The 13,968-nt window shown below is 40.4% G+C and overlaps 1 protein-coding gene across 7 annotated transcripts in view; it reads right to left on the bottom strand.

Moving 5' to 3' along the window:
* RPRD2 (regulation of nuclear pre-mRNA domain containing 2) overlaps positions 1-7,234 on the bottom strand; it is an 82,968-nt gene extending 75,734 nt beyond the window's left edge. For all 7 annotated transcript variants that reach the window (XM_067727636.1, XM_067727637.1, XM_067727639.1 and 4 more), the window contains exon 1: positions 5,992-7,234. In XM_067727636.1, the coding sequence (XP_067583737.1) occupies positions 5,992-6,196 (205 nt within the window). In that variant the 5' untranslated portion in view covers positions 6,197-7,234. The remainder of the gene's footprint in view (positions 1-5,991) is intronic.
* Between the last annotated feature and the right edge of the window lie 6,734 nt (positions 7,235-13,968).

Genomic DNA, 13,968 nt, shown 5'->3' with positions numbered 1-13,968 from the left:
TCACCAGGCACACTCTAACCTCAAGACCTTTGTATTTTTCTGTTCTCTTTGTTTTGGAACATTCTCCTCTCACACTCTCCTATCTATACTGCCTATACCTCACCTTCCTGCTCAAATGTCACATTCTCAGTGAGGCCTTCCCTTAGCACCTAATTTAAAACTGCAAACTCTTATAACACTCTGTATTCCCCTTCCCTGCTTTATATTTCTCTTTAGCACTCCTAATATTTTTTATCTTCTAATATATTTAATATTTTGTTTGTTTGTTGCTTGTCTCCTCTTCTAACAGTATAGGCTCTGAGAGGACAAAAATTTTTCTCCATTTTATTCACCTGCTTATGTCCCCAGTGCCTGGCACAGTAGGTATTCAATAAATATTTGTTAAAAGAACTGAATGTAAACTAGGGATTTGTAAGCAAAATTCATCTTGGAACTTAAAGTAAGAATTTGTACCTAGTCCATCTATATTTGTATACATGTGATATGTGATTAAAAAGCTATGGCAGTACTGTTATACTCTATATGTGTAGCCAACATATCTGCTACAAAGGATGAATTACAAGGAAAGTAAACGGTTAAAGGAATAGCTACATTTCAGATACCAGAGCTGCAAAAAATAGTTCCAGACACTCAGATTTGTGCAATATCAAATACAAGATTATAGACTTCACTCTCCACTGACCAATGGAGGTACCAGTGTGGTACCCCAAACTTTTTGCCACCAAAAAAAATCCTTCTATTATCTAAAACCTAACATTTAGAGATTTTTATCAAGTAAACAACTTTAGTAACTAACATGTTCAACTTGTTTTCCCTTTTTTAAAATTATAAATGACTATCAGAACTTCAAATCTATACAAGATAATCAGTTTTCCCACAGAAAGCAAAAATAAAAACAAAAATACCCCCAAAGCTTCAAAATGTAGACATTCTAGTTAATCTGCATGGCCTAATATTGTAGAAAATATTTTATGAATAGGAAAGGCTGTGTAATACAGTGGCTAAGAGTGTATGCTCTAAATCAAGAATGACTGGGTTGAATCCTGGATCCACCACTTATTAGCTCTCTAACCATGGGCAAGTTACTCAACCTCTCAGTGCCTCTGTTTTCCCATCTGTAAAGTGGGGATCATAACAATAACTACTTCAAAGAATTATGAAGATTGAATGAATTAATAAGTGTAAAATGCTTGGAACAGTGCCTGGCACATAATAAGCACTTAATAAAAGTTAGCTAGAAAATTATTACCAGCTTCACGGTCCATTCAAGGATCTGAGAAACCACTGCCATACATCAAAAATAGTAAATTGCACTTTTCGAATTCACTACAACAAATTAATCCTGTATTAAGAGGTTTTTTTTGGACAGTCCATATTTATATAACAGTTTCTCTTGTGGAGAAAATACCAGATTGTACTGAGATTTGCTTCAAATGAGGAGGAGAAGGGAAAGTAAAGGGGACAGAAGAAAAAAGATCGGCCATTAAAATAACTACTGGGACTTCCCTGGTGGCGCAGTGGTTAAGAATCCACCTGCCAATGCAGGGGACACGGCTTCGAGCCCTGTTCTGGGAAGGTCCCACATGCTGTGGAGCAACTAAGCCCATGGGCCACAACTAATGAGCTTTCGCTCTACAGCCCACGAGCCACAACTGAAGCCCGCGCGCCTAGAACCTGTGCTCGGCAACAAGAGAAGCCACCGCAACAAGAAGCCGGCGCACCGCAACGAAGAGTAGCCCCCGCTCGCCGCAACTAGACAAAGCCCACGCACGGCAATTAAGACCAAATGCAGCCAAAAATAAATTAATTGATTAATTTAAAAAAAGATAACTACTTTTGAAGTGGGGTGATCAGTGGTGGCAGGAATGTTATTACTTTTCTAATCTTGTACATACTTAAAGTTCGTACCAAAAACAGCTGAAGGGAAATCTTAACAGCTTTTCTGTTCTACAAATGATTCTACTTTCCTATAACCCCCTTTTCTTCAAAAACTCATTTCAATTTTCATACACCTTCTAAAACAGGCCAACCCATTCAATGGTTAGAAGCAAAACAACTTGGAGATATTATGAACACAGTATTTTCCATTTTGTCCTACTAGTTCTTCAGAGAACTTGCTAATTCACTACAGAAAGGCTGGTCCAAATCATCTCCCTCTGACTGGGAATGTAATTTCCAGCACTGTTCCCAAAACAAAGTAATTATTTCGAATAGTCAGGACCTTAAGACTATCTACATCATCGTTGTCACCATAATAAATAATCTGAACATATATGTATATGCTAGGACCTATACTAAAATATGTGCATTATCTTCTTAAATCTAGACAACAAGCCTATGAGAGATAATTATCTCTACTCACAGATCAGAAATTGAGACTCACAATTTAAGTACTGTGCCCAGGTATTAACTGATGGAATTAAGATTTGAACCTGGGCCTAATTCTAAAGTCTGTGTTTTTCTACTTTTCCATACTTATTTCCATGTTACATTAAAAATGGGACAGATGAACAAAATACAGAAATGACAGTCTAGTCAAATTGCACATCAAGCCCATATAAGAGCCATATTTTGAAACTGCCAACAACCATACCTATCATTTCTTTTACTAAATTATAAACGCTGCCTTCTGAGAAACAGAAATTAAAACAATTCAAGTTCTTGATTAACTATTTCACAAAATTATATTGGCAAATGTTTACTGATTACTTATTGTGTGCCAAACACTGTTCTAGTTGCTTGGGGATGTAGCAGCAAAGAAGACACAGCCCTATCATCTGGTGGAAGAAAATAAACAGTAAGCATATAAACAAATAAATAAGGTAATTTCATATACTGAAAATAAAGTGATATGTTATAATGCAACTGAAGGAACCATTTGAAATAAAATCATTAGGGAAGGCCTTTCTGCGGAGGTAATATTTGAGCTTGGATCTAAATGATGGGAAGATAGGATTAGAAGAAGCCTGAGAGGTAGTAGGTAGGGCAGGTGGTGTAGGACCTTGTAGACCTTTTACTTGTAGTAAAAAGAAGTTTAACCCTTTAAGCCTGTTGCAATGGGATATCACTGAAGGATTTTAAAGCACAGAAATGACATCTGTTTATGCTACAGAAAGATCACGTTTGAAAAATGATAGTAATGGAAGCTTCCATCAAACAAATTAAAACAAGTCTGAATAAAATCAGTAGAACCCAGGGCTTCCCTGGTGGCGCAGTGGTTGAGAGTCCGCCTGCCGATGCAGGGGACACGGGTTCGTGCCCCGGTCCGGGAAGATCCCACATGCCGCTGAGTAGCTAGGCCCGTGAGCCATGGCCGCTGAGCCTGCGCATCTGGAGCCTGTGCTCCGCAATGGGAGAGGCCACAACAGTGAGAGGCCCGCGTACCACAAAAAAAAAAATCAGTATAACCCACCATGGAGTGTGCTTCAGGAAGACTACTTGCCTTCTCTAAGTTATTTCCTTTATTGTTTTTTTAATTTTTATTTATTTATTTTTTGGCCATACTGCGCAGCTTGCGGGCTCTCAGTTCCCCGATCAGGGATTGAACCTGGGCCATGGCAGTGAAAGCCCAGAATCCTAACCACTAGGCCACCAGGGAACTCCCTAAAGTATTTCCTTTAAAGTGAACAAAAGTCTCTTATTACACATTATGAAATAAAGGATAAAAATGAAAATATCTCAGGAAGAGTTAACATAGTCACTTAAACTCCCACTGAGGTCTAAATATAAGTTACTAAATAATGGATGCCAAAGAAAAAAAGGAGAAGCAAAAGTAGCATCAGGAAAATGGACAGAAAAGCTGGGAATGCCAAAGACACCTATTTCACAAATTTGCCTAAAGCTGACTTAAAAACCAAACTCGAACTAAAATAATTCTAACAACAATCTCCTGAATATTTCTCTCAAAAGGCTTTATTTACAATAAGATAAACGATGTTCACTCAACGTAAACATAAAACAACTACAAATTACCCTTAACCATTTTAGAAAGTTAAGTTGCATTCCACCAGACAAAAAAAAAATCAGGTTTATAGAAAGCCAAAAGCATTGAACTATACAAACTGTATATAATGCACTTCAAATGAAGTAGTCTTCCTAGAGCAATCATTTTTTTAACTCTTAAAATATCAACAAGGGAAATAAGCTCAGGCACAATATCAAAAGTAGAGGCAGAAAAATTCTGGCTCCAGTGTATCTCGTTATCACTGACTGTAAAAAATATATTGTAATTGCATTTGTAATCCCACAGGCAGGGATGGCGACCAACTTATCCTTGCAAATGATGTAACCATACAGTTAAAGCACCAGAGCCCAAAGGTAGAAAAAGTAAAAATGTTTTAAAACAGGAAGAAAAATATGTTTAAGGAGAATACGTCCTCAGGCTTGAGCACTGCTTGCTACCACTGGTATACCAAAAACATTAAAGAATAATCATGAAAACATTACTTTACAAAGTTAAATGTGGCCATTGTCATCTGATATGGTGGAGTCAAAACCCAACTCCACCATTTTACTGTATAAACTTAAGCAGCTTACTTAACATTTCTGAGGCTTAGTTTCCACATCTGTAAATCAATTATTAAAAAATCTACTTCTTAGGGTTAGTTTAAGGTATAATGAGATACTAGATATATTGTAAATGACAAAGGGCTGGGTACATACTAGATACTTACTATGTGAGTCTTTGATAATGACTGGTACTTGATATTGTATGTTCTAATTTTACCTCTTGGAAAGAAAGTAACTTTGATCTGCTATTGGTAAATATAGGTAATCCTGCCTTGGTTATACAACTGTTTCTGCATATATTATCCAAAGAGCCACAAAACATCTCTCCCAACAATAACTTTATACACAAATGATTTGAAGTTTGGGGTCTATGATTTTGTAAATTTTATCCATCTGTTCCCTAAAAGTAAACACAAATTAAAACACTATAGGGGCAATAGCAAAAGTGGAATAAGAAGAATTAAGTGAATGATGGGTGTCACTAGTGACGTGCCATAGACAGGAAGCAGACCTAAAATTCAAATAGATATACATGGATTTAGGGTCAACCCTCTCTTCTCAGCAGGAAGCAACAAATGACTTCTCCACACTTTGTCCTAAAAGATCTGAAATTTTCTGCAATCCATGCTTCCTGACAGTCTAACAGACCTCTTTTCTGCAGTAACGCAGCAAAGTGAAAAAAACTCCACGATGTAGACAAAAAAGCAATTAACTGGGGTAAAAAAGTAGTACCTATTCAAAAAGCACACTTCCTGATTCTTTGTTTTGATTACCTATGAAACCAATTCCTATTCTTTAAAAAGGTATCTGAACTGGTTGAAAAGTAGCCGGATATGTTTTCCATTTTATGGTGTTAGTGGCGATACTGACTACGGTTGTTTCCGGTCAGTATCAAGAAGCCTGTATTTTACTGCAGCAAACATAGCTACAAAAACCTCTCAGGTGGTCGCCTCAGCTCTATGTGGAGCTCACGTTACCTCTTCATCTAGGTAAGGCCCTTCTTATTACACATCACACGTTTTAGGTCAGTGGAAAATAGAATGGTCCCACATATTCCAGCGAAGTAGGTGCATTTACTACTGCTTAAACCATAGCGTGTCTATCACCAGGAAAACAAGAAATCATTAACACGTCAGGGCCTATAAGAAATAAACGGACGCAACAATTTCTGTGAAGGTTCAGTAAAAACAACATCACCTTACAAAGCTCTGAAACAACATGTAAATCTCAACAGATTTGGGCCCAACGGCCCAAGGTCACACCAAGTCAGTCGCTATAAAATCCAAGAAATGATGAGCCTCCTGCAGTTCAGGACAATCCCCTGTTCCTAACAGGGTCTGAGTTTGGGTACACTCTGGTCGAAGCTTTAATATGAACAACCCCAACCGAATGCAGCGGCTCCACAGGGAAACCCTAAGCGTTTCGGGTAGTATTTCCTTCCATCCCCAGTCTTCCCTTCCCTAGTCACCCCCCAACACTCACATCTCCGGAGCCACTTCATCCAATGGTAGACGATAGTAGTGTGGTGTTTCTTGTTCTCTATACACCAAGACGACAAGCCTTGAATAGATTCCATGGTGTTAGTTACCGACTGGAATTTTCGATCCAACGAGGACTCCAGAGCCCCTGCCGAAGAGGCCGACGAGGAGGAGGCCTTACTGCCGCCTCCGCCGCCGCCGGCCGCCATCTTCCCGGTTTGCACAAGCGCTGCTGCTCCTCTGGCGGCCGCGGCGGCGGCGGCGGCGGCGGCGGGAGCGGGCAAAACAATCACTGCGAGTGCGTGAAAGCCGCAGGTGGGGAGGGGGGCCAGGGGGTGGGGATGGTGCACGCGCTAGGCTCTTCTGGAGGTAGGACGGGAGGACCAGCTGCTGGGCACGCTGGCGGCTCCTACACGCTGCAAAGAGGGGCTGCGGATTTCGACGGTTTATCGGAATTGTTCAAGGGATTGTGTTTAAACCAGTCAGTAATCACGGAAGAACTGCGCAGAAAACAGGTCCTGCAAAGCCTTTCTAAACGCCTGGCCTGGAAATTAATGGTTTTATACTCTTCGGCTCTCAACGCTTAAGGCCGTTGCCCACACTCCTCTAAGAGCGGGCATGAATATCTTAAAGTTAATACTACCCGACTGCCCCTTCAGTTGCAGAAATCTTTCTCCTTTAGATCCTCTAGCACAGAAAGGCGCAAGGCTACCTAGTCAGGATTTTTTTTGCAACGCAATAGCAGCAAAGGGACAGCAACACGATCGCGCACGCGCTGCTTGGCCCCGCCCCCCTGCTTCCTTCTCAACCTAGAAAAAGCAGAGGGAGGTGTGATGGCGGGGCAATCTGGCCAATCAAGGGAGAAGAACGGGAAGCGCGCGCAGAAGCCCACAAGCCCCAAGGGCTAAGGAGGCGCTTCGAGTATTCGTGCGCCTGCGCAGCAGGCCAGCGCGTAGCGGGCTGGGAGGAAAAACGGGGAGAGAAGGGTGGGAGAGGGAGTTGGTCAAACTAAGGAGAGGTTGGGGGAGGGGCTTCACCGCTCCGCCCCGCGTTTTGCTTCCTAGCGAGGTGTCTCCCTTGGGGCTGTCCAGCTCACACAGCAGGGCCGAGAAACTCCCACCGCTCAGCGGCCACTGTTATTTTCTGGCACCTGCAGCTGCCGCCGCTGCTAATTTCTCGGGGCACCGACGCGCCACAAAGTAGCTAGCAGCCATCTTGCAGTGCCTCAGAGGATGCGCATGCGCCAGCTCCAGCGAGCCAGTCACTACGCAGACTCCCAGACCAAACAATTTTTTACACTCCCTTGGGACATTAACACTCACAGCCACTTGACTTTTTGGATTATAGGAAGAGGAAGTAAATGAAGTGAAACGAAAATTTTCCCCGTAGAATTTTCGAGACGCGGAAACAATAAAAGGCAAGATGTGATCTCACCTTCGCCAGATATGTTACAGCCTCACAATTGCATAATACATTATAGTTTACAAAAGCCTTAGATATTTATTATTACATTGATTAGCACAACCTAGATTAACCGTGCAATTGCATATGCCTATGTAAATTCTCTGGGCAGATTTGGAGACTTCTTTGTTCCACTGAACACATGCAGTTATTGTATTTTAATTCTTTCACGTCTTCCCAGTAGACTCACGTTTTTTGAGGCAGGGAACCTGTTTTGTCAAGCTCACGTATAGTATTTGTTAATTCAACAAAAAGTTGTTGAACGTCTTGTGCCAAGTACAGTTTTAGATGTGGGGGAGTAACATAGCAAAATAGACAAATATCCCTTTTTTCTGGGGCTTATTGGCAGGAGACCATAAAAAATATATCAGGGAGTAATAAGTTCTATGAAGTAGCATGAAGCAAGTTAAGGAAGAGAGAGGGGTTGTGTGTGTGGTCCTTAAGGGAATGGGAATGGTGGTTTGGTGATCAAGGAAGGCTTCTGGAAGGAAGTGATACTTGATCTGAATGTTGAGCACAAGGTAACCAAGCAAATATGGGGGAGGGGGAGAAAAACATGCTGGCAGGTGGAACAGCAAGTGTAAAGGACCTAAAACAGCAATGGCTTGATATATTAGAGGAAGAACAAGGAGGCCATTGTGGCTAGAGAAGAGGACAAGTGATAGAATATGAAATCTGAGAGGTGAAGGGAGAGAGTTCATGTAGGGCCTGGAAGGCCACTGTAAAGACTTTGGCTTTTAACTTTGAGGTGGGGAACACTTAAGCAGAGCAGTTTTAAGCAGAAAAGTTACATAGCATTCTCTTTAAAAGATTACAGTGGTTGCTATGTTGAAAATAGACTGACTGCAGAGCCACCAGAGGCTATTGGAGTAATCCAGACAAGGAAATGATGGTGGCTTCTACTAGCATGGAAAAAAAAAAAGAGGAGTGGCGTCAGATCCTGGATAGTTTGAAGGTAGAGCCGAAAGGATTGCTCATGGATTTAAGGGGAATATGAGAAGAAGAAAAAAAAAGAGTCTAATATGACACCAAGGTTTCTGACCTGATTAACTAGAACAGTGTTTCTCAGCCTTTTTTTCCATTGCTGTTGACCCTAAAGATTCTTCTTAGATATTTTTTCCTATTCCCCCAACCCCCATGAAATGTTAATACCACAGTTATATTGTATATCTGTTTATGTACTGTCTGTATATTTGTGCTTTATACAAGAGTAAGCATGAAGTTTACTTTTTATTCAATGCAGAGTTAAGTGTGACTAAAATCTTTGTTAAAAATTAAAAAAATTTTTGATGTCTTTCTTCCATTGGATGATTCTTCTTTTTTTTTTTTTTTTGATATTTATTTATTTGGTTGTGCCTGGTCAGTTGCAGCTCGCGGGCTTCTTAGTTGTGGCATGCAAACTCTTAGTTGCGGCATGCATGTGGGATCTAGTTCCCTGACCAGGGATCGAACCCGGGCCCCCTGCACTGGGAGCATGGAGTCTTATCCACTGCGCCACCAGGGAAGTCCCAAAACATAAAAATTTTAACGCTAATAATATTTAACTTTATAACTGTATTTGCTGAATAAACTTTAATGTAATTTATGTATATAAATTGTAATTCACTGCATTACATATGTAAATTAACAATTTATATAAATACATAATAGCAATGAAATCGGTTTTTGATTTTTTTTTTTTTTTTGCCACACCATGCGGCTTGTGGGATCTTAGTTCCTTGACCAGGGATCAAACCCGGGCCATGGCAGTGAAAGCGCTGAGTCCTAACCACTGGACCACCAGGGAATCAGTGTTTTTTTAAAAATTTTATTTGTTTATTTATTTATTTTTGGCTGCATTTGGTCTTCGTTGCTGCGCACGGGCTTTCTCTAGTTGCCGCGAGCGGGCTTCTCATCGCTGTGGCTTCTCATTGCGGAGCACAGGCTCTAGGCACACGGGCTTCAGTAGTTGTGGCACACGGGTTCAGTAGTTGTGGCTCGCAGGCTCTAGAGCGCAGGCTCAGTAGTTGTGGTGCACGGGCTTAGTTGCTCCGCGGCATGTGGGATCTTCCCAGACCAGGACTCGAACCCGTGTCCCCTATATTGGCAGACGGATTCTTAACCACTGCACCACCAGGGAAGCCTGGGAATGAGTTTTTAAAAAATCATTCAAAACTGTTATATTTCCAGCAGAAGTAAAATAATTGAAAAATTAATTTCTTAAAAAAATTTAGTGAACTTTTAACTTTATTTTATTTATTTATTTTTGGCTGCGTTGGGTCTTCGTTGCTGTGCATGGGCTTTCTTTAGTTGCGGCAGGCAGGGGCTAGTCTTCGTTGCGGTGCGCGGGCTTCTCATTGCAGTGGCTTCTCTTGTTGCGGAGCACGGGCTCTAGGCACGCGGGCTCAGTAGTTGTGGCACACGGGCTTACTGACTTTGCATACAATTTTTGTATCTTCCATGAACTCAATGTCATTGCTGCTTGTGTCACACCCAAGAAAATGAGAGAAATTAAATGAGTAAGATTTTGTTTGGTAGAGTTGAGCTTTGGAAGGTGACAAAGCATTGTAATATCTAAGACTTTTTCATCCCCCAAGAGCCAACTTTTTCTCCGTGTGGGGTGATATTGTTCCCTCGGAGAATGGATTGCCATTTTCTCAGACGGACTAGGGGAGGAAAGGGGAAGGAGCAGTCCTGTGAGAAATGAGTAGAAATCGGGATTTCAGTTAAACATCTTGAGTATCAGAGGCATAAATGGCACCAGATGTTGCGAGTCTAAAGTTCATGAAAAAGTTCTTGGTAGGAAACATCAGTTTAAGAATTGTCAGTATATAGATGATCTTAAAGCCATGAGATGGATGAGGTTGCCCAGAAGTGAGTGAGCGTAGATAGAATAGAGGACCAAGGACTGGGCTATAAGGAGCAAGTTTCAAAGGATATTGAAAATGAATGACCAGCGAAGGAGAACCCAGAAAGTAATGTTCTGAAAGCCATGTAATGAATATTTGTCAAGCAGAAGGGAGTAATTGTGTCAGGTGTTGCTGCATAGGTTGCATAAGTTGAGGACTGAGATAACCACTGAATCTGGCAAACACAGTAGTCACTGGTGGTCTTGACAAGGGCTGTTTCCAGGAAGTGAAGTGATTAGAGAGGGTTCTAGAGAGAATGGGAGATGTGGAGTTAATGTGGTGACAACTCTTTCAAGAAATAAAATGGGATCAGAGAAATGGAGCTGAAGCTGGAGGGAAATGTGGGTTCAAAAGGTCATTTCTTTTTTCCAAGGTGGGAAATGATGTAGCTATTATCAGATGCTACAGTTGATACAGGATAGAGATGGGACAATTGCTGGCTGATTTCCTTGAGTAAGTGGAAGAGGATAGGATCAGGTGATAGGTCCATAGACAGTTCCTTTCTTGTAACAGGAAGGTAGAATCTAGGTAGAGAGATTCAGGTAGGTTGATAGATGTGTTGGTGAGAATGTGCAGAAATTCTCTTCAATTGCTTCTCTTTTCTCAGTGAAATAGGTAGGCACTGCAATAGGTGCTGAGGAAGCACACTCTTAAAAAGCATCAAAGATCTATTAATTGCCAATTCCAGTGCACTGTTTACAGTCTCAGCCTTCAGCTTTTTCTGTTAGTGCAATGGTTTAGAGTAAGACACTTAGAACCAGACTGCTCAAATTCAGGCTCTGCCACTTGCCGTTGGCAATTTACTTGCGAGTGGCAATTTACTTTACTGCCACTTACCATTGGCAATTTACTCTCTGTGGTGCTATAATTATTAAATGAGTTAATGTGTGCACAGTGTTTAAAGTAGTGCCTGGCTTAGTAAAGGCTTGATGATGTTGATGTCAGCTATTATTTATTATACTTAAATCTTTCTTAAAATTCATTTCCCTTTGCTTCTGTTAAATATACAATCATTAATCAGATCCCACTAAATGGATCCTTTCTCCGCCCATTGCTAGTTTTCTTACCCCCTTGTGTTTGCCAAAGTTCCATTTTTAGCCCTTCTCTCATTTTTATGCTCATTCTCTCCCAAAGATTAAATTTATCACCTGCATTCAGATTTATTCAAGTTGGATATCCTAGTTATCTTTGATTCTACCCCTTCAACTAGTTATCAAATCTTGTAGACTTCTACCTAGATATTTCTTGCGTGAATTCCCTTCTTTTCATTCCCCTTGCCCTCTACCTAAAGATTATCACCTTTCTACATATCAACAGCATCACGATCAGCTTCCTAGTATATCTCTTCAGCTTATATACATTACCAGACTAATCGCCTAGTTTTCCCCTACTCAAAAAACAAAACCAAAAAACTTCTTCCTTGTTATGTACCAAGTTAAGTAAAAGCCCTAACTTTTAAGACCCTCCACAATGGTTCCAATCTAACTTCCCAGTATTATCTCAAATGCCTTTCCTCCAAGGTTCCTTGGGCTCCAAACTGTTCCTTTTCCTTAAATATATCCTGTAATTTTCTATTTATAATTAATTCTGCCTAAAATATCCTCTTCTATTACCAAAATTCTACCTATCTTTCAAGAACTATCTTAAATTGCCTCTTTCAGGCACTATCTTAAGAACTATCTTAAATTGCCTCTTTCAAGAACTATCTTAAATTGCCTCTTTCAGGCAAACTTCCCTGATCATTCCAACTGGATCGAATCTTTTGAACAGTAGCATTTTCTGCCCTGAATAAAATTACATGTATGTTAACTACAGAATATTGCATTGAATAACATGCAAAAGCACCCTGATTGCTAAACAGTGTTAGTTATGACTGAATTGTCTTATCCAAAAATAATTATTTGGTACATATATTACAATGATATTGCCATTGTTCAAGATATTTCTGGAAATTCATCAAGGTAAGCCACATATAGGAAGGACGTATCAGTCCAGTAACTTTATATTTGCATTTTTTAACAAAGAAAGCTATTATCTACCTTGATCATTTCACTTAATTCTCCATGATAAATTCCAAATGACTTTTAAAGTTCTCTCCAGAACGCTACAGAGGACAAATAACTGCCGTTAACTAAAGATATAACTTCAGATTATGAAAGAAATTACTAAAGTTCACAATGTATTCTAAGTGATAACAGCATCCCAAGATAGGAATTATTCTGAGTCTAGCATTCATCTGAAAGAACACATCTGTCCCTACCACCTATTTCACAAATGAAGCAGCATGTGTAGGGACTAAGTTTGGGTTCTAGTCAAACCTGGGTTCAAATTAAACTCCATCACTTACTAGCCATAACCTTGAAGCAAATTACTTACTCTTAGCTTCAGATTTACTCTTAGCTTCAGATTTCTCACCTCTAAAAATCTACTTTCCTCATAAATTTGTTCTGATAAAGGAGGCAATGCATATCGAGCACAATGCTTAATACAGTACAGGATCAGATAAATTAAAAAACCACCACCACCCTGAAGCACAGGGAGTTAAGACTTAAAACAAGGATTAAGTCTCACTATGGGTACAGTAAGCCCCCTACAGACGAACCTTCAAGTTCAGAACTTTCAAAGATGCAAACATGCCCCTGTATGCCAGCTGTTGTACTGTACTACTGTACTTTTCAAGGTACTGTACTGTAAGATTCAAAATGTTTTGTTATGTATTACTTTGTGAAAAGTATTACAAACCGATTACAGTACAGCAATTGTGAATTGGGTTTTGTTGGATGTACGAACAAATTGGACTTATGAATGTGCTTGTGGAATGGAATATTTTTTTTTAATTTATTTTTGCTGTGTTGGGTCTTCGTTTCTGTACGTGGGCTTTCTCTAGTTGTGGCAAGCGGGGGCCACTTTTCATCGCAGTGCGCATGCCTCTCACTATCGCGGCCTCTCATTGCGGAGTACAGGCTCCAGACGCGCAGGCTCAGTAGTTGTGGCTCACGGGCCTAGTTGCTCTGCAGCATGTGGGATCCTCCCAGACCAGGGCTCGAACCCGTGTCCCCTGCATTAGCAGGCAGATTCTCAACCACTGCACCACCAGGGAAGCCCTGGAACTCATTCTTTTATGTAGGGAACTTACTGAACTTTATAATGAACAAAAAGACTCCTTTTAGGTCTTCAGCAAACAATACATTTTTGAAGTTGTATATAAATTATTTACACGCATATTTGTAATAAATCCTTTAATAAAAGCAAAAGCACTTACTTCTGACAATGTTTTCCCCTGGATTTGCTTAAATCACGAAATATCAATTCTCTAGCTCCTAAGTCTCACAGATATAGGCTTTTTTTTCGGTTTCTTCCTGCTCTAGGAATTAGTAATGTCATCTGTCTGGGTTATAGTTTGCTTATCTCTAAAAAAGAGGTTGTATAGTTTTTCCTTAAGGCCTTTTGCAGTCCCTTGTCTCTTTCCACCTTTTTTATCCTAGCACTCTCTAATGCTGCCTTAAAATTGGAACTCTAACTAGGGCCTGAAACAGTAACTTTTTAATTTTTAAAAATTTTATTTATTTTTGGCCATGCCATGTAGCATGTGGGATCTTAGTTCCCCAGCCAACGATCCAAACCGTGACCCC

The sequence above is a fragment of the Pseudorca crassidens genome, chromosome 2, assembly GCF_039906515.1.
Source record: "Pseudorca crassidens isolate mPseCra1 chromosome 2, mPseCra1.hap1, whole genome shotgun sequence".
NCBI classification, from domain to species: domain Eukaryota; kingdom Metazoa; phylum Chordata; class Mammalia; order Artiodactyla; family Delphinidae; genus Pseudorca; species Pseudorca crassidens.
This window is presented reverse-complemented; position numbering and strand designations above follow the sequence as displayed.